The sequence below is a fragment of the Marmota flaviventris genome, chromosome 5, assembly GCF_047511675.1.
Source record: "Marmota flaviventris isolate mMarFla1 chromosome 5, mMarFla1.hap1, whole genome shotgun sequence".
NCBI classification, from domain to species: Eukaryota; Metazoa; Chordata; class Mammalia; order Rodentia; family Sciuridae; genus Marmota; species Marmota flaviventris.
Window position 1 is genome coordinate 92,900,529 of NC_092502.1, and position 26,554 is coordinate 92,927,082.

The 26,554-nt window shown below is 33.1% G+C and overlaps 1 protein-coding gene across 2 annotated transcripts in view; it reads right to left on the reverse strand.

Annotated features, from left to right (window-relative positions):
• Positions 1-866: 866 nt before the first annotated feature.
• The window catches only part of Polr3g (RNA polymerase III subunit G), a 34,512-nt gene continuing 8,824 nt past the window's right edge, over positions 867-26,554 (reverse strand). Inside the window, exons 2-8 of one of the 2 annotated variants that reach the window (XM_071612424.1) lie at positions 25,226-25,372; positions 22,019-22,148; positions 14,578-14,634; positions 12,867-12,917; positions 9,234-9,313; positions 4,879-5,028; positions 867-3,176 (exon numbers count right to left, since the gene is read on the reverse strand). In XM_071612424.1, the coding sequence (XP_071468525.1) occupies positions 3,090-3,176; positions 4,879-5,028; positions 9,234-9,313; positions 12,867-12,917; positions 14,578-14,634; positions 22,019-22,148; positions 25,226-25,342 (672 nt within the window). In that variant the 5' untranslated portion in view covers positions 25,343-25,372 and the 3' untranslated portion in view covers positions 867-3,089. Of the gene's footprint in view, positions 3,177-4,878; positions 5,029-9,233; positions 9,317-12,866; positions 12,918-14,577; positions 14,635-22,018; positions 22,149-25,225; positions 25,373-26,554 lie in introns of both variants that reach the window. The other variant, XM_027927486.2, reaches the window with a different exon arrangement.

A 26,554-nucleotide genomic window follows, 5' to 3' on the forward strand; every position in this document is an offset into this window, starting at 1 on the left:
AAGATTGATAAAGTTGCCAACGGTTTATGAGTTAAGGTTTTTACTTGCTGTGCTTAAACAAAATCTTCTGGATTATTTATAGGTCATAAATGTAAAAAAAGAAAAAAAAGAAAATTTTAGAGGAAGGTTAAAGGGTTTTCCTCCTGGAAGACTTGCTGAGGCATGGTCTACAACTTGCTTATGAAGTCATGGATCAATCATATAAAATGCTCTATTTATCTGTAAATTTTAATGGTAAGACAAAAATATTTCTCCTTCAAAAATATTAATTTTAAAAAATTAGAAGAAGCCTAATTGAGAAAGTTCTTTAGAACATTTATTAATGGAGGAAACTGTGGGGTTTTTTCCATATGTTTCTCCTTGATTTTCCCATTTTTAAAAGCATATTGATCTTAAAATTGTGTTTAGATTTTTTTTTTTTTTTTTTTTTTTTGGTTAAAAGGAGATTTTTACAAAGTCCAGAAACTTTAGCTACATTAAAGCAAAGCTACTGATTTGACGGTGCTAAGGGAGGAAAGGCTAAGAAGAATTGTCTGAATTTCTTAGCATTATCTGATCATTTAGCAAACCAGTGATCACACTAATATTATACTGTCTGCCAAATCTCTTGGTTTGTCATCACAACTTTTTTCCTAATCAATCACATACCTAGATTTTTCATTTGTTGTTTGTGATGGTTTATTCAAAGATATTTCACAGAGGTAACCCTGCTCAATAAATACATAGTTACTATGTAAAACCTGTATTTACAAACTACTTTTTCTTACCTATTAATAAAGGTTGAAACTAAAAATATTAAACAAAAGGACACAATTTTATTTTGTAAGAATTTAATGTTAAATACAGAAAAATAAACATTACAGCAACCAGGTTTGCTTGTTATAATAATTTTAAAGACACATCACCAATAAGTATTTTGTGTTTATGTGTGTGTGTATGCATACACACACACACACACACACACACACACACACACGTATATATTAAGCTATCTCTTGCCTTCCTGTGGAATAACTTCACAGTCTCAGATCTTCAACCAGAAAAAGAAAAGAAAAAGATGATTTGTGCTAGTAAAGCAATATTCAGACCCTGTCTAATCTCACGATTAACATACTTTAAAATTGTAAAAAATTGTTCCAAAGTGGGGAAATAAGTTTAAATGAGAGATGGCCAGGACCTCTCGAGTAAATCCTTGTCCAAAGGTGCTGGCCTAACTATCTTTAGGACTATAACCAGAACGACAAATATAAAGCTAGGAAAAGAAATACCTTTACCTTCAGTGTATTTGCCTTGTTCAAGCTTTGATCTGCACTTTTATAATAAAGGAAGTAAACAAATATAGAAATAAGATTTCTATAAACAAAATGGTATTTGGCTCTGGTACACCAAAGGAAGGGAGAATAAAACACCTATGTTAATTATTCCCAAATGACAACTTTGCCATTATTACTAAAAACTTCATATGAGGTTTCTATTCTAATAGATTGCAGCTTTAAAGAAGACTTATTCATATTTCCATTTAGAATCTTAAGATCTTTTGATACACTCCTTTAAATGAGAAGTCACATACTATGAGTACAGCATTAAACTAGTAAGATAGGTTCTCATACCCATCTTGAATTATTTGAGGAAGTATTGCGATTGAAAATGATCTTTTTCCTGAGACAATCATGTTGCAAAATTGCACAAGACAATACAAATTTTCCCCACAAATGAAAGATGGGAAAACCTGATTATGAGGAAAACATTTGTTTCTCAAAATGTTTTTCAGTCACTTTCTAAGTTTCAACTATTTAAAAGGTAAGAATCAATTTTAAGATATGATCATTTATTTCTCTAAAGTAAGAGAATGTAAACATGGTAAATTCTGGTTAGTGTTTAAACACTTTTTATAGGAAGTAATTTACAAGCGGAAAAACTAAGGCACAGAAAATCAAGTTAAGTTTTACGGTTGAACTTAATATTACAGTAGAAATAAAATTTAGGGCTCTGATTCTCAGGTTAGTAGGTAATGAGTAATATCTTCCCAATAGGTAAAAATAAATTTTCTTCATTTCTTTTGGTGGGTAATGAGAAGTAGTCTTTTTCTTGAAATCTATTATGTGAATTTCCTTGAAAATCTTTGGCATATTTAAGTTTTTGGAGGCTGAGGTTTCTAGGCATTTTCTCCCCAGAATATAAAATGGCAGGGAGCTAGCTTTTAAGTTAAACAAAAAAGATTAATGACCTGAGTTAATTCTATATTATAATCAACTATACAGCCTTTGAGTCCTGTGAAGCATAATAGAGGCCACTACATTAGACCACATTCACACTCATGCTTTCTACCATGAAATTTATATAACCAGGACTTATGTACTTAAGTAATAAACAAGGTGTTTCAGTCTAATTTTTCAAAAGCCCAACTATTTGAACATGTCAAACTTAACCACAGAGGATCACTAACTCATATTTTGTATGGTAGGAAGTTAGCCCCAAATTCAAGTATTTATAATATTCATCCCAAATGAAAGCCTCTCTGTACTGGCTGACATGTGAAATGTGAAATTTAAATAGATCAGACTGACATTTTTCCCTGCATGTATGTTTTTGATCATAAAACCTCCAATCTTATAAGTTTGTACTTTAAGAGCCCAGGCAGGTTTAAGGAGTCATAACGTAATAGTATAGAACATAGCACGTAAAAGATAATTTTCAAGTTTCTTTGTTTTTAAAGTGCTCCATGTGCTATATTAAATCATCTTCAGGTGATAGAAATCCATTACAACTACTAATAATTTTACAAAAAAGACCAGTTAAACAAGAATAAGTTGTTCAAGTATGTATGAATACATAGATTAAGAGATGCAAAAACTCTTTAGCATAATCAAATCCAAATAATACAAAAATCCACTAACATACACAAGAGGGATGGCAAAGTTGTTAAGGAGGAATGTCAGAGTGTCAGATAAATTTAAAAGGTAACTAATGTATAAAAGCAATTATGACTATTTCAGTAACAAATATTTGTTCAACAAAACATAAATCAAGTCTGTCCAACTGCTTAGAAGCTATATTATCATTAATTTTTTTCTTGAGAAATTTTATGGCTAATAGGTTGCTTCATCCATGTTGTCGTCACTTTCTGCACCAAAATCATCTCCATCTTCAAAATATGAATTAATGTAGTCATTTTCCTAAGTGAAATGATATATTTCTTAGTAAAACTAAAATTAAAAAGTAGTAACATTATTATTAAAGAATACAATGTAGACTGTTCCTTTAAGTTTATAAATACCAAATTTAGGTAATAAAATAAAACAGGCTTACAAGAAGAGTCTTTGCTTTTTAAAAATCTCTAAAAGACACATTAGTTTTCATACATGTCTGCCTGTGCTACTTTCTTCCTCAAGACACCACTTCCTAGTATTCTCAGGCACCAACTACTTTAGACAACAGGAAGGTTTGGCCAATTCATCACAGTAGATATATCTAAAGCAGTTTTCCCTAGTGGGATGATACATCGTTTAGTGAACTTAAAATACCATGTATCTGCCAAATGCATGGACAGGTATCTCCTTACTTTGACTTACCTACATAAGTGTCTACGTCCAGCTTATTAGGATTTTTCCAGTCCAGAAAGTTGGCCTGGCTTCTCTGGTGCCAAGCTTCAGAAATGTCTAGAAACCTAGCTGAAGCCCAGAGCCTTTGTTCTGGGAAGGAATGTGGCAAGGGTGACAGTTCAAATGAGACCACCATATAAATAGTCATAATTCTATATATAACCTTAGTACACATGCATGTGTGGAAATGTAATGGACAGAGGCAGAGTTTTAAATCAATGAGGAAAGCAAATCATTTAACAAATGAGCTTAGCAGCCAGTTAACCACTGGAAACATAAAAATCCAATCTCTCCATTTATATCAATAGAAATTTCAAAAAATACAAAATGTAATGCAAAATAATAAAAACAGAAAGTCTTCACATTTGGATCTGTTTCAGGTAAAGACAAGATTCAGAATATGGTAAAAAGAAGGTGAAATGGAATGGCTGGGCACAGTGGCATATATCTGTAATCTCAGCAACTTGGGAAGTTGAGGCAGGAGGATCAGAAGTTCAAAACCAGCCTCAGTAATTCAGCAAGGCCCTAAGCAACTTAACGAAACCCTATCTCAAAATAAAAAAAGATAAAAAGGGCTGGGGATGTGGCTCAATGGTTAAGCACCCTTGTGTTCAATGCCTGGTACCAAAAAAAAAAAAAAAAAAAAACACATTAAAATGGACTGAAGATGAAGTTCACCAGAATAGAGAAGAAACTCTTAGCCTAGGCTTGTTGTATGAAGTGTTGACAAAGTTGCAAAGAGGCTATGACCAATAAACTTGATTAACTCCAGTTTTTGAAATGCACCATGTTTCTAAAAATTGGAAATACTAAATCCAAAACATGGAGTCCTGATTAAGCCAGACACCTGTAACTAAACCATCAATATTCTCTAATAATGTCCATGCTGTCATGTACCACTATAAGGACTCCCTTCCAGATCTGTATGGATACAGGTCTGGAAGGGAGTCCTTACTACCTTACTCTACTACCTTAAATGGCTGACTAAATTTTTGTTAAGATTAGTTAATTGTACTTAATCTGATAAATTGCCTTAATTTATGGAATTCCACTTACAAACCTGTGTAGGAAGTTATTTTATCTTTCAGTTTGGCATGATTATCATTTCAGTGCTATAATAATTCTCTTGATACCAAGGAATTGATGCCAGTGACAACAATATACTTCTGGTTCCTATCAAGCTGGTTACTGATTTTAATTACATACCATACATCTGATTACTTATTAGACAATCTCTATGGTTGGTAACTGTTACTCTCCCCCAATAGACCTTTACCTCCTCTTGCTCTTCTTCATCATACTCCTCCTCTGCAGCATCCTCATTGTCGTCATCATCATCATCGCCTTCTTTACTTTTCTCTTTGCTTCCTTCTTTTTCTTCATTTTCCTCATCTGATTTTTCACCATCACCTCTCTTTTCCAATTCCTGGTATAAGTGACTTTCATTAATTTATATGGAAGCTCTAGACTTTGACCTCCCAGTCCAGCCTAAAGAGAACATACTTTCCTCTAATCCCATTTTACCTCCACACCATGAGTTGGAAACCATGAGTTGACTCAAGAAAGGAAGCACTCACTGTCCTATAATTACATGAGTATTTCTTTGATTTTGTAACTTAATAGTTGGATCTTAGGTAATGCTGGGTTTGTCAGCTCTGATGCACAATGCTTTATTTTTATGATTTCTATCCCTCCTCCTTCTAAAACATTTGACATAATTTAGTTTATAGAGAAAAACTTTCAGAATGTTATTTTGTTTCCCTTCTAACATAAAAGGAGAAAAAAAAGAATGTAATGGTAATATTTCAAATTGTCCATGTTTTTGTTTATAAGTGAGACTGCTGAAAACCACAGTGTCATTCTGGGAGAAAGTATCCTAATCACAAATTATCCCTGTCTATCTCTGTTTTGTTCTTCATTGTTTACTTCACATTTGCAGGACTTTATAATATATCTGGAGATTAAAAATTCAGATCACAATCAACGCTAGTGATCATTAGCAACTCTAAGATAGGAAACAAAGGAGAGAAACCAAATTATGAAAGTTTTGATTGCCTGATGGCTACACTTATCCACTTGGTAAAAATCATTATGCTACTTTCTCATGGAATATAAACTTTACTTTAAAACTGCATATTTGTATTTCTATTATGACTACCAATGATCTTCTTCATTAGATTAAAAAAAGACCTGTTGTTATTACTGTCATTCTCTCCTAAATTGTACTATTGCTCACTTTGCAAAAATGTTAGAAATTCAAAAGTTTTCTAGAAGGTAAGTATAACAATAATTTCATATTAATACTAATACTGAAGGCTTTATTTTAGCTAATTTGTTATTCTTTCTTGTTTAACATTTTTTAGTTGTCAATGGATCTTTATTTAATTAATTTACTCATATGTGGTACTGAGAATAATCAAACCCAGGGTCTCACACATGCCAGGCAAGCATTCTACCACCAAGCCACAACTCCAGCACCAATTTGTGATTATTCTTAAGTAGTAATTAGAACACTTATCCATCAACAAATACACCATCTCTTTCACAATATATGTGCTTTGTAGATTACATATGAACAGAAAACCTGTTATATCTGAGATGGTTACAACTTAGCTATTTCTTTGTTGGTTCTTAAATATTTATTTTTAAAATCCTTTTAATTATATCCAAGTTGAAGTTAAAGAAATCAAAGGCAATGAGAGGACATCATGTAGATTAAATTTGTAAGCAAGCTCTCCTTTTCCTGTGTATACACACTCCTCTCAGGAACAACAAATAAGACCAAGGTAATAGACATGAGATGATTTATCTTGACACTGTCTTTTATGTTGCCTTATGAGTTATTACTGCATTATAATGTGTGTGATTTTTCCAACTGGCAATGTTCTCAGAAAATTACAAGTAAACAAAATACTTGCAGATGAAATAGATCTTTTAAAACATCTGTAAAACACATATATATGATACTGTGTTAATACTAATTAATAAATGACATTTTGTCTTTTCTATTTCAATCAGACCATAAATAAAAAAGGCCTGAAACGCATAAGTTTGTGTAGTTAAAATGGAAATTGTGCTATATTAATTTAACTCTGTGCAAGGTATTTACTGTTTCTGAAAAAACAAGCTATTAATTATTATTTCATAATTAGCAGTTATTTAACCAGTTTATGGAAAATATTTTTTAAATACAGAACATTCAGTGTGACATAGGGATATGGAAGTTTACATTTTTACTACTGCCATCTCAAATATCTTTAAATAAATAACTTCATCTTTCTACCCCACAGACTCAAAGCAAACCCATAAAGCACTTAAGTAGATTAACAAACAGAAGAGTTCTATGACATTCTGTTAAAAAGTGATTCCAGAGTCACACACTTTATCTCAATACTTCCTCCTTCTGGGTTAAGGTGCCGGTGTGAGCCCTTCTGCTTGGTAGCTTCCATTTTCTCTTCTATGTTATTTAACTACCTAAGCTTATTACATTAAATATTTAAGAATAAAAAATAATAATATAATGTAAAATCATTTCAAAGACAGTTCATTTACGTATGGAGAACTGTTGTTCTATCCTAAATACTATACAGGCACCACATAGAACCTCCCCTCTATGTCATGCAGAAATAAGAAGCTTATATGCCAGTTTATTGCTGGCTGATTATTCATGAGATCTGACTGTATGTTGCTACCTCCCCATATAAGGGTATTCTATTGTAATCAGTTTGAACCTCCTTTTGCTGAACAAATGAACAATCACAGAATCAAATAGAAATAGCTTTTGTAATATTAAAGTTGTTAACTCACTGGGATATCTAGACCTAAAACTCCAATTTTAACACTGTTTTCTGGAAATGATATTAAATGTAAAGAATAAGAAAATAGTTTGTTCTGAAGAGAAACCACACCCAGAGGTGCAGATTAATCTTCCCTATAGCTTCTTACAGTCATTGCAGCAACTTTTTCCAGGAGGCTTTAAGAGCAGCCAGAACTGTGTTCAATCAGTATAAGCTAGATGTCCTGCAATCTCATCTATCATTCCACCACAGTTAAGCTTGACAGTTATTGCTATTCCTTTATCAATCCTCTGGCTTTATTTTCCAGACATGTTATCTCAGGCTCAAGTATGGGCCAAAAAATAAAATAGCAAAAAAAAATGAGTTTCTGCCACCAAGTAACTGTGTCAGCTTGATCTGGCAAGTAATTGTGTTTACACTTTTGACTTCCTCTTCTGTAAGTAAGGAAAAATAATACCCACCTCTCTTTTGGTGTTTCAAACTCTTAAGGTTATACTGCATGTAAAGAGCTTGTCAAAGAGCCTGGCACATAGTAAGTTCTCAGTAACTTACTGTTATTATCATCATCAATGAAAGGTAAATACACACATTGATATTATGAGTAATTTGGTATAAACTCCAGGGAAAGCAACATGGTAATAATTAATCATTTTATATGTAGACAAAACAATTGGCCCAACAAATCCACTTCTAGAAATTTACCCTACTCATGTGAAATGTCATACTCAACATGAACTCATTGCATCATTATTGATAATAGTGAAACACTACAAGAAACATGATGTCCAGCATTAATTGAATTAATGCAGTCAATAATTAATTGAATTACAGTGCAGTCAACAAAAGAATGAGGCAAGTTTTGAACAACTAATAATAATAATAATAACAATAATAATAAAGAATGAGGCAACTCTATACAGACTGATATGGAACCACCTCCAAGATATTTTGTTAAGTGATAAAATGAAGATGCAGAAGACTGGGATATACTATCTTTTGTCTTTAAAAAGGGAGATTCTGTTTTTGTTATATATAAAAATATTCTGGAAGGCTATACAAGAAACACTGATAGTCAACAGTGAGGGAAATAAATGACTGGGAGAGGGATGGGAGGGCAAATTTTCAGTCTATTAACGTTCTGATTTATTTTATCTATTTATTTTCAAAAATAGTATCTTTACTGTTAACTTGAAGCAGGAGGATCACAAGTTTGAGGCCAGATTAATGAGACTGTTTGAAAATAAAATTTAAAAAGGGCTGGGGATATAACTTAATAGTATTGCATACCTGGATTAATTCCCCCATACTGGGGGCAGGGACATGGAAAAAAGTAAGTGGGGCTGGGGGGTAAAGAGAGAAGATAAAAAAAATTAATTCCATAAGATACAATTTTTTCCTCAATAGAACCTGCTATATATATTATAAGACATGAGGGGAAAAACATTTAAAAAAGTACATATACACTAACAGGGGGAAAAATGAGATTTTTTTTGAAAGAACTATATTTTAGGTAACCTTTTCATGTTTCTCTCCTCTCCACAAATAATTCAAATACAAGGGGAAAATAGGGATATGGTAGAAAAGAAAGCCTGTGGTAGAGGTTGAGGTACTTTGCCAGGTAAGTGGTCAAGAAGGATAGGTGGGGGACGGGGGGAGGGGGGAGGCTTCCACACATCCCAGGTAACAAAGTTCAAACCTTCTCATTGGCTTTTGTGGAGGCTTGCTTCTGCCAAATCCATTTATTAAAAAAGTAAGAGAAGGCTGAAAGGTTAAAGTGAGAAGGAATCATATTACATATTTTCAGTTTATTTTTATAGTAAGAAGAAAACCCTACCTCAATTTTTTTCAAAACATCTGCAGTATTAGCGAGTGAAGTACCTTTGTCTGTATCTTTTGCCTTTTTGGATTTTGGGTCTGCTGAAATAAAACCACCAGTTAACATATTTTTCTATAACAGCAACCATGATTATATTTTTGTGCCTTTTCATATGCTGAATAGTATAGTATTATGTCACATGAAGCAGTCACATAATTTTAGAGTGAATTTATTTTCTCAAAGAGTAAACAAAATAAATCATCACACCTCTTCAGTGTCCAATCAAAACAAATGATAATCACCTCATAAGATATATTTTTAAGACTGTAGTCAGATATATTTTTACTAAGTACTGAAAATTTGAACTTGCAATTAGTACCATTAGGGACAAAATTGCTAAAACGTTACCTCAGGTGGAAGCACTTTATTACCAGGAAATGCTCCCAAAATTTTATCTGCAGCAGCTTTCTGTTCAATCATTAGCATTTCATTTTAACCAAAGCAAAGTTACTAGGTTTGAAAAATAAAAAAGAAGTGTTGGATAAATATGCACTTGCTAATGGCAAAAGAGACAAGAAAGAGGTTTTATTCGGTACAATAAAGAACTACATTTGGAGTGAAGAGTAAAATGGTTAAACTGAACACATCCATCATATAAATCTCAAAACTCAAAGCATATAAATTAAACATTCTAATTTGGGATATATAATTTGTTTTGCCCATATAAAAATATTGCCTCTAAGGCTATTCTGAAACTGCATAGAACATAGAATTATTTCACACATAAATTCTGCCAGCTACCAAAGCATTATGATAGGCTAAAAATTGTACCATTATCATCAGAAGTATTACATCTCTTTTCCAAGATCAAACTAAATACCTAGAAATTACTTGTTAACCGAAGAAAGCATGGCTTAGAAAGATGTAATTTTATTAAAGATTAACATTTAACCTACAGAAGAAGAAATTTTTAGATTGTGGTGAATGACCTATAACTGACGGAATTACAATTTACTGTGTTATACCAAATTACCCCTTTAGGAGTTATTGAGCTCAGAGCTCCCAAACATGTATTAGTGAGGTCTGCTCAAACAAAAGTGACAGATGTAATGATCTTTATCTTTCTCTGCCCTCCTTAAGGGCAAAAGCTCTTTAATATGAACTGTGGCACACAGAGTATTGCATATGAATGAGATCTGAATAAATATTGTAATATCAATGACAAAACCTATTAGCTAAGAATGTGATTTACTCATATCATGAAGTCTTTTGCTCTAAGGAATACTTATCAAATTATTTAATTTAATAATACATAAGTCTGTTAAATGGATACTATACAAATTGTCAGGTAAATATTCTTATATAAATTACTGATTTGTTAACTAAAAGTCAGTTACAAGAACTGGGGCAGAGCACTTTCCTAGCAAGTATGAGGCTGGGTTCGATCCTTAGCATGGCATAAAAATAAATAAATAAAAAACAATCATTAAAAAAAAGAAAGAATCACACCAATCTATATTTAAGAAAAAGAAGTCAATTAAAGAATTGAGTCCACTCAGCATTTCTGCTACATATTATTTGGGTTTTATATAATGCCTAATCCTATATGAATAATTGGGGGAGAAGTATCAGAGACTATTTTGCCCCCAAATATAGCCAAATGTATGCATATATTTGAAATTTTGTTTGTTTCTCTTTCTTTCAACACCTGTCAGTAACTGATTCTTCAAGAAAACCTTTTTTCACCTACGACTCTTTTGGTACTGTTTACTTTCTCTAAATCAGTGAAGGCCATCAAAAGGGAGAATACAAGCCTATGAAGAAGAAACCAAAAAAATTACACCATGTGCATAAAAAATATTATAACAGAATGGGAACAAGAAAGTTTTGTTATTGTTTTGATTTTTAATAAATGGAATTCTGCTACACTGGAAGATTTTACTAGATTAATGTATACATAAAGCTCCAAGGATGAGCAGTCCTTGAGAAATATTTGAAAACATTAATTCTAAAATGGACACATTTTTTTTCAGCTCTTGAAAGTCTACTTCTGATTTATGATCCATGAAGACATCGCCAGAATCTTTCATGCACATGTACATTATTATGAAAATATTTCCTCAAAAAAAATCAAGGGTTTAATAGATAGTAGATAATTCTGGTATCTCCATACTTTCTGTATTCAAGCTAAATATTTTATGTAATAAGACTTTAAAATAAGATAGAAATACTTCCAACATATATATATATATATATATATATATATATATATGTTTTTACACATATCTATACATAAAAACTTAAATTGTAGCCTTCAAACTGTGCACTTTACTATATGTCAATTATACCTCAATAAAGCTCTTAAAAAAGCAATGGGTATTTCCTCTTCTCTTAGTTGCTAAGTGCACCGTTCTTAACTTCTCTGGCTACTCCCTTTTTCTCTCTTCATTCTTGATGCCAAAATTCTCTAAAGACTCATCTACACTAGAAGTTTCCATTCCTAAGGTCCCACTTACTGCTTAACCTATTCCAATATAGACCTATCCAAGTCATTTAAAAAGTTCTCCCTGAGGATACCCATGACTGATATAAAAAGATAAACTGATGTTTTTCAATCTTTGTCTTACCTGACCTCTCTGCAGCATTGTTTAACCTCCATGAACACTGCTGACCACTTTCTGAAATATCCTTCCCAATTGTAGGTTCTTCCTCCTGTGGCTCTGGTTTCACCTCTCCCTCTCTTTCTATTTCTTCACTCTGCTGATTCAATCTCCTCTACCAGTCCATTAAATGTTGGCATTACTCCAAGCTCAGGGCCCTCTTTCCTCTTAATTATCGAATTGCATCCTAGATGATTTCATCCCTTCTCACAACTTCAACTATCATCTCTCTGCTGATGACTACCACCTCCATTCTAGGTCCACACCCCTGTTTCCCACAACATGGTCAAATATTTCTGTTTATCTCAAAGGAACCAGAAAAAACATCTCTGAACCAAATTCATGATTTTCTCTCACAACCTGATCTTTGTCCATGTCCCTCCAACCACCTCATGTTAGTAAACGCCTACTCATCATTCAATATCAATTCTACTTCCTTTTCCTAGAAGAACCCTTCCCACACCTCCCAATGAAGGCAGTCATTTAATGTTTTTTTCTACATTTGACTGGCAACTCCAGGAAGGCATAGATAGTGCCACAGTGCTCTGTGTTTTATTCCTCTCAGCACAGTATCTGGCAATAGCAAATACTCAATTATTTACTGAATGGAATTACTAAAGAAAAACAAAATGCAAACATACACTTTGATATTTGTATATACAATATAATTCTATTTTACCAGTTTCCCAGTTGTATAATATTTCACTGTAGCCAATATAATCATCAAAAATTTTGTAGATATACAAATGAAAAAGTCTATATAATTGAAAAGTTTCTCCTAGCACACAAAATTGAAAAAAGGACAACAACTAAACAACCCCCCAAAAATCAATAATAGTTACAAAAACAAAGCTTTGACATAACAATCAAAATGCTAGATATATTTTAAGAAAAAACATTCAGAACACTGAACATAACTTCAGGTTGACAATACTGTTAACATAATTAAGCAACAACCTTCTACCTGCATTACTATTGCAACTAAATGTACCTTTTTTGCATTTTTTCCTGGGCATCATCTCTCTTGGGAGTCTTCTCCAATCTGGTGTACAAAAGAAGAAATATAAAAATTTCCATTTCCTCTAGGAATCAGTGGTTTTGGATATAACTATTTAAAGATATGCCAGTTGCCCATTTAATGACAATAAAATTTCTTAGTATCAAACTGTATAGATTTAGACTAAAATATAACGAATATAACAGACAACGATAAATTTTCTCCTATAAAGAAAAAAAATGCATTGAAATAACTTTGAAATAGTGCAATGAAATTTGGTGGGTACAAAATCTTAGGATAATTCTTTGGGGATGTTAGAATTACAACTGTTTTTGTTAAATATTATTTATTATATGACCACTTTGTAGTTTGTTAGTTTTCTCTGGCTGATAGATATTTCTTATGTAACTTTTGTTTTTTCAAAAGTTAGAACTTGTGACCACAATACCAATACATGTGAAATGAAATAAACAACTCTAACAAATATCTGAAAACTTAAAAGTATAAATAGATGTTGAAAGATAAATTCCCTCCAATAATTTTTTTTTTTTTTGCTTAAATTAGCTAAAAATGGTCCCTCTACTTCTTCACTTTCTTTGAATTTTGGGGGATCTAGGGGGAGAGAACTACCAGTGATTGAACCCAGGGTCTCACATATGCTAGGCAAGCATTCTACCACTGAATTATACTTCCAGCCCCTACTTTTAATTTTTAAGTATAGAGATAAGCAGAAAATTGAAGTGATATAAAAGCAGATTTAATAATACTCTGTTAATAAATAAATTGTGCATTTGTACAAAAGTTAAGTCTCAAGTCATTTTACATGAATTAATAAATTTTGCTTTTAATCTGTTTTTATAAACTACTCATAGAAGATCATAAGTATGTAAAGAATCATTTGAGAGATGATTATTAATGAAATAGAAGAAATGAGAGGGATTTAAGAGTAAGAGTATTTCCAAGGGGCCCCAGTCTTCTTGGTTGATTAACATGAAAAGAGCACTAAAATCCATGAAAATGATAATGCTATTAGTACCATTTAGAAATTTACATAAGGGCAATTTCTATAAAACTATGAACAAAGATAAAAGGTAAGTGAATTTAAATGAAGAAAACTGAGTTCTAGTGTATTGGAAAATGACCCTGATGGATCATTTCATTTCTATAGCAACTGCTTTTTATTCCCAAATGAACAGGCTGGTTGAGACCTCCCCTACAGCCCCTTCCACCCAAGGTGAAATTTTACATGTTGAAAACAAAACTCTTTTAGTTATGGTTCTAATGAAAAGGCATGCTGGCAACTAAAACTAGCCTATGTCTGCTTGAAGGAAAGGAAGATCCTTTCGATTTAAATATCGATTTAAAATATCCTTAAAACTAGTTTTTTACTCTGTCCTCAAAAGCTTTAAAATCATTCAAGAGCAAAGAAGTAAGTGTTCTTTGCAAATTAAAATTGTGACTGTGGCTTCTGAATCTAGAAAATCTAAAAGGCTTTAGCAAGTCCTATTTTTATAAGAATGTATTTTGAAAACTTCAAAAAAGCACTTCAATTTTTCCTTGTTATGGTATCAAAATCTTTTCCTCTTGGTTTCCAAAAGATTTACATTACAAATGAGTTACAGAAAATGAACCAGACTGTTTTCCTATGGTGAAATAGAAAACTTATCCTCAAAAAAATATTTTAAGATCATCTGTTTTATAATACCTGGTTTCCACTCTTCTTTGTATACCTTCATATATCTTTTACTATACCTTTCAATATCTAGGGGAAAAAAGAAGAACAAAAAATCCATTAGAAATATCAAAAATTTAAGCCATTCTTAATAATTGCAAACATCTGATAGCATCTCTTATTTTACCTTTGGGAATTTTCTACACCATCATACAATAGGCTTGAAACCATGGAAAGTACATTAGAAATTTAAAAATCAAGGACCAAATCAAGGATCTAGATTTCTTCTAGAAAATGCTCCCAAGCAGTACAATTATGTATAATTAACAAACTACTTGTTAATTGTACCTTGTGTTAAGAGAAAGATAACTAAGAACAAACAGAGACAACCAGACAGAGCAGGCTTCTTTAGGTACTTAACTGATTTCAGATTAAATGTTTAATCTTGCCCTCAAAGTTCTCACTCATAAAAAGAGATCAACAGAAATGAGGGGGCTATGCATTACAATTATTTCTTTTTTAGAATTTTCTGCAAAACAGATTCTATATGTTGAAAAAATTTAAATATTAGTATAGTAAGAAAAATTGTTTTAGCCATTTATCACTTGGGTCCAATGGAGGTTTTTTCTTTTACATTTTTCAATATTTTTAAGTTACTTCCAAATTTACAGAAAAATAAAGAAATACTGGAAACCAACTATTGGAACCCAATTTCAGGATCAAAAAATATGCATAAATTTCCCCAAAGGAAATGTGTAAAAGAAAAAAGAACACATGACATTCTGTCTAACATGTCAGCTGGAAAATTAAAATCAAAAGCACAATGAGATACACTGTATGCCCACAAGGATGGCTAGAATAAAAAAAGACAATAACATGAGGACAAGGTGGTGGAGAAATTTAAGAATTTCTGTTGATGGAAATGTAAAAAAAAAGTTTGACAGTTCCTCAAAATGTTAAATATAGTTATCATTTGATCCTAAATATATACCCAACAGAAATAAAAACAAATACCCTCGCAAAATATGTACATGAATGCTCACAGCAGTATATAGCCCCAAAGAGTCACTGACCCAACTGTCCATCCAGTGATAGTGGATAAGCAAAATGTGGTATAGCCATTCATGGGGTAGTATTTAGCCATAAAAAGGAAGGGGCCAGTGCAATGACACATGCCTATAATTCCAGTGAATTGGGAGGCTGAGGCAGGAGATCACAAGTTCGAAGCAAGCCTCAACAACTTAACAATGCCCTAAGCAACTTAGTGAGACCCTGTTTCAAAAAAAAAAAAAAGGGGGGGGGTTGTGGATGTGGCTCAGTGATTAAGTAAGTACCTGGTTCAATCCCCAGTACCAAAAAAAAAAAAAAAGAAGGAGGGGAACACCAATACATACTATACTATGGTGAACCTTGAAGATATTATTCTATGGGAAAGAAGCCAGTCACAAAAGGACACATAATATATCATTCTATTTGTATGATCTGTCTAGAACAGACACATTCCTAAAGACAGAAGGCAGATTAGTGGTAGCTATGGTCTGAAGGTAGGGGAGAATGAAGAATGTCTACTAATGGGCATCAGGTTTCTTTTCAGGATGATAGATAAAAAGGTTCTAAACATTAGATAGTGGTGTTGGTTGCATATAACTCTTTGTCTACACCAAAAATGACTACATTGGATACTTTGAAAAGTAAATTTTACCTGTGTGAATTATATTTCAATAAAGATATTAATTTTTTTTACTGGAAGTTTTACTAAGAAATTAAGTAAAATAAATCCAAATTTATATTTCATGTTTCACTGGTTTTGTAGGTAAATTTACTCCAAATGGACAACTTTCTTTGAATGCAGTTGATTATATCAGTTGTTTATACACAAACCTACAATGTATACATTCTGTATATACTGATTGTAGATCTCAAATATCTTTGTTTAAAAAAATATTTTTTAGTTGTAGATGGACACAATGCTTTTGTTTTGCCTTATTTATTTTTATATGGTGCTGAGGATCAAACCCAGTGCCTCATACTTGGGAGGCAAGCACTCTGCCACTGAACCACAATCCCAGCCCCTCAAATATATCTTTAAAAAAAATTTTTTTTAGTTGTAGATGAACAATACCTTTATTTCATTTATTTTTTTTAAGTGGTGCTAAGGATAGAACTCAGTGCCTTACACATACTCTACCACTAATCCACAACCCCAGTCCTCAAATATATCTTTAATGGGTTCAAACTTATCATTACTCGTGGTTTTCTCCTGACATTTGCATCATCTAAATGATTCTATATTACAAATGTATTTCTTTTCTCTCTCTCTCTCTCTTTTTTTTTTTTTTTTTGTGGGGGGTGGGGAGGTACCAGGGATTGAATTCAGAGCACTTGGCCACTGAGCCACATCCCCAGCCCTATTTTACATTTTATTTAGAGGCAGAGTCTCACTGAGTTGCTTAGAGCCTTGCTTTTGCTGAGGTTGGCTTTGAATTCGTGATCCACCTGCCTCAGCTTCCCAAGCCGCTGGGATTACAGGTGTGAGCCACTGTGCCTGGGTAAAAATGTATTTGTAATACATTCTGCCTTATCATACCTGAACTTTCAATTATTTTTTCTAGTATTTTCATAATCAAATACAATACTTTAAAAAACTTTGAGAGCTCATACTTCCATTGAAGAGGGATGGCTCAGTCATCTTTGCTCCATACTTGAAAAACATTTTCATTATTAAACTTATAATCACCACCGGATGTGATGGCATCTGCCGGTATTCCCAGATAGTCAGGAGGCTGAGGCGAGTTCAAAGCCAGTCTCAGCAACTTATGGAGGAATTAAGAAACTCAGGGAGACCCTGTCTCTAAATAGAATACAAAAAAGGGTTGGGGATGTGGCTCAGTGGTTAAGGGCCCCTGGGTTCAATCCCTGGTAAAAAAAAAAAAAAAAAAAAATGAAATCATTAATATGATCAACCCAATAAAATGTTTCATTTCCACATAATCTATTTTTTCTTAATCATTTTTGGTTTTGCCTTTGACTTTAGCATTTGTCTGGTTACAAACAACATTGAATAAATTTTGATGTGCAAATATCATAAAAGAAAAAAATATGTCACAAGACATTTTAGCAAACAGGATGTTTCAGATTCTCATTATAAAATATTATGGGATGAGATCCTTTTCAGATAACATATTTTTAATTATTAAAGATGTATTGTTTACTCATTGATTCTTGAATTTGAGAAAATTCATCTAAGATATAGTCATCTGAAGACTCACCGTCTGAGATTTTAGTTACATAATCAATTTCTCCATCATTATTAGTGCCCAGAGAGCTGACATATATCTCTTTGCATTCAACTTCTGATTCATCTAAGAATTGTGAAATATCTTCCTCTGTCAGTTTTCTTCTTGCCATTATGAAGAGAAAATGAAAAATTCTGAATTCTCAATTGTATTCAAAACTAAAAGAGGACAAAACAACTACAAAGATGGGGGTCTCTACAGACTTCTTTTGTATCTTCTTAGAAACTGATGTGACAGAAGGGCACAGTGGTATATTCCCATAATCCCAGCTACTCAGGTGGGCTGATGCAGGAGGATCTCAAGATCAAGGTCAGCCTAGGCAAATTAGTGAGACCTTCTCTCACAATAATTAAAAAATACAAAGTTCTGAGAATAGTTCAGTAGTGGAGAGTTTACCTAGCATGCTGAGTTTGACACCCAGCACTGCAAAAGAAGAAAGGAAAAAAGAAAAAAAAACAACAATGATGTAATACTTCAGACAATAGGACAACTGAAGAACAGCATAATAGTAATGATTTATTTCAACACTGCACCATCTTTCCGTGTAACTTCATCATTATTCCATTTTTAAAAATTTTAAATCGCCAACATAATGTGGAATACTTGATGAATGACAATGGAATTATTACTGTGATGATGAAATAGCAATCTGTTTCAAGATATGGGAAAAATAAGATCACACAGAGTTCACAGTCTATTTTTAATTTGTAAAAGGGTTCAATGAGCTGATAGGGTCAAAGATAATATGAGTTCTCTTTTCTTTTTTATTTTATTTTTTTTTTTTTTTGGTAAATTTCTCTTTGTTTGGAAGACCTTTATGAAAGAATAAAAGTTATGAATACCAATCATCACAAATAGTAGCAATTATTCAAAAAGAAATTTAAAAATTTAAACTGGTTTTCATGGACCCTGATGGTATACATTGACAAATAAACAAAACCCTATTTATTCAATTATTGACCTTGTGGCCTTACTGCAGGTAAGCGTAAAATTCAATTAAGCTTTTGAAGTTCTTAAAATGGCTTAAAGAACCATCACTATGGTCATGATCCTGTCTCTTTGTCTGCAGACTGTGTAGTTCAGGAACCTGAGCTGGGAAGCACTGGACTAGATGATCTCTATACTCTTGTGACTAAAACTCATTAAAATAATATTGATTGGTGTTTTTCCATTAAAAAAATAATAAATTTTATCACAAAGAAAATACTATTCATTTCTATAATTTCCCCTGAAAATACTATAACTTTTAAAGATATCACAATATGAACTATTATTTTATGCCTATGCCCTCTGTTCTTTGAAAGATCTCAATTCCCTGATCCATCAGCCAATGATTATCAGAAAGTCTTGCAATCTCCCACCCTAATTGTTTGTACTAGTCTCTAGTGACTTAGTTCTCGACATTAGTCTATAAATCTCTCTTTCCTAATGCCCCCAGGTGGTAAATAAAAGGGGGAAGACTGGTGGAGGTACAGTCATACAACACTTCATCTGGAAAATGGTTCCCTTGGAGAATTGGGTACTTCTGTTCTGTCTGGATAATCGTTTTTATTCCATAGTATGTATTTTATATGTGTGTTTTTATATACAGCAATCCCCCCACCACCACCATACATAGTTTTGCCTCCTATGGTTTCTGTTACTGGTTTCAGTCAAACTGATCTGAAAATATTAAATGGAAAATTCCAGAAATAAACAAATCATGTTTTAAAGTGCACGTTGCTCAGTAGCATGATGAAATCTCATGCAGTCTAGCTCCATCCCACTCAGGACATGAATCACAGCTTTGTCTAGGATACCCATACTCCATATGCTACCTGTCCATTAATCACTTAGTAGCCATATCCATTATCAATTATAGTACCAGTGTTTGTATATAGGTTTAGGTACTATCTGTGGTTTTAGGCATCCACTGGGGGTCTTAAAAAATACCCAACACCAGTAAGGAGGGGATTGCTGTGTGTATACATATATAAACCTAGATACATACATATGAGTAAGTATATTGTAAAAGCATAGATATGAATGTCTATATTTTATTTTAAAAACCTTTATTTTCAATCAATATTTTTTTAGTTATCAATGAACCTTTATTTTACTTATTTATATGCAGTGCTGACAAACAAACCTAGTGCCTCACACATGCTAAGCAAGCACTCTACCACTGAAATACAACTCTAGCCCCTAGCCCTTGAATCAGTATTTTTCAAACACATTACATCAGGAATGACAGGTAAACATGAGGATTTCAAGGAGAATTTACTTGTATCAATTTAAAAATTCTATAAAAGTTTTCTCCTAAAAGAAACAAAGCAAATGATTCTACATAGATTTATATTTTATTGCATAGTTAACAACAAAAAAGTACCCCTTGATCCAGGGGTACAAGCCAACTACTCCCACACTATATTATGTTCTTAATTAAACCCTGTTTAAAAGACTCACATAAATGCTTGAATGAATTTGATACCTTTTTAAATGAGACATGTGCTTAAATGACAACATTAAATTAAGCAAATCTGTCCCATAATCTAGAGAAAAGACTAATTTCAAGAGGACTAAAGTATACCCTGACCTATCATTTTTTCTATTAAGAATATTTATTTAGTTCATTTAATCTTTATTAAATCTAAAAAATGAGAGCTTTAATTTCATTTTTAAACAGAGACAAAAGCATGCAATATAATCATGAAAGAAAAAAAGTTAAGTAGTTTTGAGGAAAAATATTTCTTATCAAACCATTAAGTAACTTCAAGCAATATATTTTGAAAATTAAGTGATCTTGCCTAACATGCTTATTATGATCACATATAAGATCACCATAAGACTTCCTTTTTGACTCTTAGCCAATTCTGTCTTTCAGAGAGAGAAAAATGGAATGCATTTTCAATACTAATGGAATGAGATGATATCACATGAGTGTCTCATGGTTTAATGATGTTGTTTCGAGAACTCAAAGATGTATTGATTTCTCTAATTTCGACAACTAAGGGCAGAAACTGAAAATCAATATAGTTCTACTGTGCTAAATAACTACTCAGGAGTGGGTTCATGTTCTCTAAAACTACTTCCCACCTCCATTGTGAAACTGTTGAGCCTTTTCCTCTCTGCCCTTAGCATTAGCAATGAATACATAATTTTATTTTTCTACCATATCAGACACATAAATGATAAGCCAAAAATCAAGGATTTTCAATTTTTAACCTAAATATTAAATAATTAGAGATACGAATAAAAACAATAGTAATCATAGCATTATATACCTGAGCAAAAAACTATAAGTAACCTTATATCTAACAAAAGTGAATTATTTACAATTAATAATGCTATATCCACACAATGTAATAACAAATAGTTACTAAAACTTGTACTTTCCACTAGGTGCAGTGGTGCACACCTGTGATCCCAGCTACTTGGGAGGCTGAGGCAGAAGGATCACAAGTTTGAGGCCAGTCTCAGCAACTGAGAGGTACCATATCTCAAAATAATAAAGAGATAGGAGTGTAGCTCAGGGATAAAGTGTTCCTGAGTTTAATCCCCAGTACAGCAAAAAGAAAAAAACACCTTGTACCTTGAGTTTTTGAGAATAAAAAGGACATGAGAAAATGCTAATGTTACTGGGTAAAAAGCAGAAGGAAAGTATATAACACAATTTTATAAAGAAAAAATATAGAACATACAATAAAATATTAATAGTTGTTCTGTATAGGCCTGGGTAATTTTCATCTTTTAAAAGTTTTTTGGTTTTCATAATTTTCACTGAACATATACAACTTCTATTGTAAGAAGTATTTTAAAAAATAACATATGAAGCCAGGTAGTGGTGCGCATGCCTGTAATACTAGTGACACTGACACAGGAGGATGGAAAGTTCAAAGTCAGCCTCAGCAACTTAGTGAAGCCCTAAGGCAATTCAGTGAGACCCTGTGTCAAAATAAAATATAAAAAGGGCTGGGGATGTGGCTCAGTAGTTAAGCTCCCCTGGGTTCAATACCCAGTATCAAAAAATAAATAAATAAAATTAAAAAATGTACAAAATATCTTTTCTTTCAAATCAACCATGGTTGTTAATCTCCAAGCAAATCAAATAAACTTTCATTAAATGATCACATATTTTATACTTAGACATTGTTTATCCACAGTCATTAAATCACAACATGAAACAGACTCATACGCACCTTGTTTTTCTTCAGGTGTTTCAATAAAATAAGGCATTCTTTTCATTGTTTCTCTCAATTCCTGTTTCAAGGCCAGCATATAATCTTCCCCTTCTCCTGTTTTCAGTGGCACTGGTTTATAATCTGTATCCTGTTTTAATTAGGAAACAAAGGTGTTTTTAGTAAGTAAAATCTCTTTTAACATCTCTTTCATCTACATTCTAGAGAATGTCAATTTTATTGAATTTTACAGGTATGTGTTTTATAGGCAATAACTTTTGCAATTAAAAGATGTTGAGCTTCCATAATCTATTTATCTTTTAGCCATTCCTACTTTATTCTTATTTTAGAGGTATGAAAGAAGCATAATTTTTTTAAATTGACCCTAAAAATTACACTGAAAATCATTTTGTTATATTGTCTATCAAACAATGTGATTCCATAGCTTAAAAATCAAGGCACCCATATGGGAGAAACTGCTCTAGTTTCTATTAATCTCAACTATTGATGATGTAATTGGTGGGAGCAATAGCATAAGAATACATATATAAATAATAGCAATTATCATTTAACAAGTAGTTATTATAAACAGGGTCATCTCAATATTCATCATTCAGTCGAGTGTGGTGGTGCATGCCTGTAATTCCAGTGACTTGGGAGGCTGAGGCAGGATGATTTCAAGTTCAAATCCAGCCTCAGCAACTTAGCAAGGCCCTACGCCAACTTAGTGAGACCCTGTATCAATATAAAAAAGAAAAAGGGGTGGGGACGTAGCTCAATGGTAAAGCACCCATCGGTTCTATCCCTACTACCAAAAAAAAATTAAAAAATAAAAAATAATACAAAAATTCAACATTCATTCTCTCAAACTATTACAAGTATTTCCTCTTGTACAATGAAAAAATGAAGAAATAGTTTTGAAGCCCATATAATGAGTACATGGCAAAAGAGGAGTTTGAAGACACATTTTGATTTTTAAATATCCCACGTACACATAGACACACATGCACATATATGTGTAGGTATATCTAATTAGACATATAGATTCATTGAAAAGCGAGTTCCCAGAATACATGGCAAAGACATTTTTTTTATTTCAGAGAATAAGGATACAGTACATATGTTTGATTTGGAATGCATTCATTCATTCATTCTACAACTATTTCATGAATACCTAATATAAACCAGACATGGTTAGAAAATAGATGATACAACGAGGAAGTAGTGAAAGCCCCTGCCCAAATGGAATTTATATTCCAGGGAAGAAACACACAATAAGCAAGTAATACAATGAGGTGAGATACAATTTCAGTTAGTGATAAATGACAAATACATGAAGGAAGTCAGAGGAAAGATGACAAGAGTGCATAAAGGTTAGAGATGGTTGATCTACACGAGGAAGCATGCATGGCCTCTTGGAGAAGTCACATTAGAGTAGAGATATGGATAAGATCAGCAAGCCATTCATGCAAAGATTGGAGAACAGACATTCCATACAGGGAACCAGCAGGGACAAAGACATCAGAGAGCAAGAAGGCCAGAATAGATAACAGAATGAGAAAGAGTGGTAGGAGGGGGTTGGAAAGATATGAGAAAAGCCAGACAGGCAGAGCCTTTGAATCAACATCAAGGAATTTTAAGTTTACTTTGAGTATAAAACACCATCAAGTACTAACATTCCTTGTATTTAGAAGTAATCTCTTCACACATGGAACAGAGCTTCTTTGTTTGTTTGACTGATTGAGGTACTGGGGATTGACCCTAGATGCTCTACCAATTAGCTACAGTTCCATTCCTTTTAATTTTTTTACTGAGACAGGGTCTCCCTATGTTTCCCAGGCCAACCTTGAACTTATTTATTATGTTTCTCCTGCCTGAGACTTGAGTCACTGGGATAATAGGCATGCACTATCATACCCAGCTAAGAAGAGCTTCTTTTAAAAGAAACCCCTGTTAAAGGGACATTATGCCTATACCTAAGATATTCCTAAGATATTTGTCTTATGAATTTAGGCTATACTCACTATCAAAAAGACAAAATATCAAGAGCAAAAAGCATAGACTCCTTATGTGAGCATCTAGATCCCCAGATACTTTTGTACAGGACCCTCTCCTGACATAAATCCTCTAATAAAGGGTTTTTCCACTAGAAATTGGAAAAGATTCATGAAGCAAAGGGCATGTGGTTAATTATGGATTCTACCTTTTAAACCACAGCACATTCACATCTGGAAATATGAGCTTATATTTTAAGCTAAATATAAAGTTAAAACATTAGACACGAAGCCAGTTAAGCTTGCAACATAAGCACTAAATTTAAAAGGAACACTAACATACATATTTACAGAAACTAGTAAAACAGGAAAACAACAAACACCACCATCAAAAAGAAAAGTTCAGTGGGAAGAAAAGGACAAATGGTATACTAAGGAGCAAAATTACATTCTATAAATACAAGAAATAAAGAAAATTGTTAGATGAAAGCATCGTAGAATGAAAACCATTGTAAAACCTGACATTTTAAAATATTATTTTGATAATTAAAATACATCAATAATAAAAATAGAAGATACAAAAATTAGAAAATAATTCTTTCTTGGTTCACAAAGTACTTAGCATATTGACAGAATTAAATATACAGTTTTGTTTTCACTATTTTAAGAAAGCAACATAAACTGGGCATGATGATGTGTGTCTATAATCCCAGTGACTAGGGAGACTGAAGCAGGAAAATCACAAGTTCAAAGCCAGCCAACAACTTAGGAAGACCCTTAGCAACTTAGTGAGATCCTGACTCAAAATAATAATGTGAAGGGGGAAAAAAAAGGTTTTAACTCGGTGGCAAAGTACCTTGGGTTCAATCCCCAGTATCAAAAAACAAAAACAAAAAAGATTTAAAAAAGCAACTGGGGGCTAGGGTTGTAGCTCAGTGGTATAGCATTTGCCTAGCATGCATGGGTACTGGGTTCAATCCTCAGCACCACATAAAAATAAATAAATAAAATAAAGTTATCTTGTCCATCTACAACAAAAAGCAATTGGAAAATTAGAAAAGGTTTAGGGAAGAACAAATGAATAGCTAAATTAAAGGTAAGTAAAACACACTATTTTACTTTCTTATACTTGAGGATATCTTAATGCTATTATATATTCAAACCCTAACAGAATTTTAATTTTCTCTGAAACATGAAAAAATACACATTGAGAATTCAACTATAAGGTACTTACAGGAAATAGTGGAGGTGGTTTCAACACTACATCAGGTAACTTTTCACCTCTGCTAAATCCAACAGCCTCAATATTAAAGGTATAGGCAGCACGACCTCTTCCTTTATTCCCAGCCATCAGAACTAGTTATGCTACAAGAATGCCAAGCTAAAAGACACAATTAATGGTTAAGATTTACCAGATCATAGCAAAAAAAAAAAAAAAAAAGAAAGAAGCCAACATTTTAAAGCAAAATGCAACAGAACTCCACCCCTATACAGTATGGCTGATTTTTTAAAAATTAGCAAATCTGTAGAAAAACAAATATGCAAAACTGATGGTTGAACCCTTCATGTCCAGTTACATTTTTCAGGTTAGATGATGATGGCCTCAATTCCAGCACCCAAGTCCTGAATGTCCTATGCATACTCTGGGTCTGCACAACCCATCAATGCAATTCTGTCTCTGTGGTTTGGCAACAGATTCTCAGATACATGTAAAAAGTGGAGACAAGAAAAGTTTGGGCTGATGAGGAGAAGGTCTCTTGTTTTTATCCTATCCACTTGAAGACTATTTCCATGGTATGGATATGGAATGTCCCCCAAAACCTCATGCATCAAAGGCTTGGTCCCCAATGCAGCAATGTCCAGTGAGGCTTTGGGAAAGGGATTGGCTCTGACCCCATCAATGGATTAATCCACTGAGAGCTGAATGGACACTTATAGGCAAGTGGGGCATGATTAGAGGAAGTAGGGCACTGGGGGCATGGCCTTGGGATTCTTGTCTCTGCCCACCTACTCTCTGCTTTGTGGCTACCATGACCTGAGCAGCTTTCCTCCACCATTCCCTTCTGCCATAATGTTCTGTCTCAACTCAGGTCCCAAGTAATGGAGCCTTCCAAACAATCATGGATTGAAACCTCCAAAATCATGAGCCAAAATTAATCTTTCCTCTTCTAAGTTGTTCTTGTCAGGTGTCTGGGGCCACAGTGAGGAAAAGCTAATAACAAAATTGGTACCAAGAACTGGGGTTAATCATTGCTGTGAGGATCCTGACCATGTGGTTCAGAAACCTGTAGAGATAGTTTGTGAGAAGATTTTGGAAATGTTTAGAGATGCAGGCTAAAGAAGCCTTATGGTGTTGTAAGCCAAGTTTAATGATGATGCTGGTGTGGGCTCAGAAGACCAGAATACTGATATGAATAGAGACAATAAAGAGTGTGCTCCTGAGGTTCCAGAGGGGAATAAGGACTCTTCTGGGAACTGGATTAGAGGCCACTCATGTACATTCTGGTAAAGAACTTATCAACATTTTTTTCCATATCCTGAGGTTTTATGTGAGGCTGGGTTT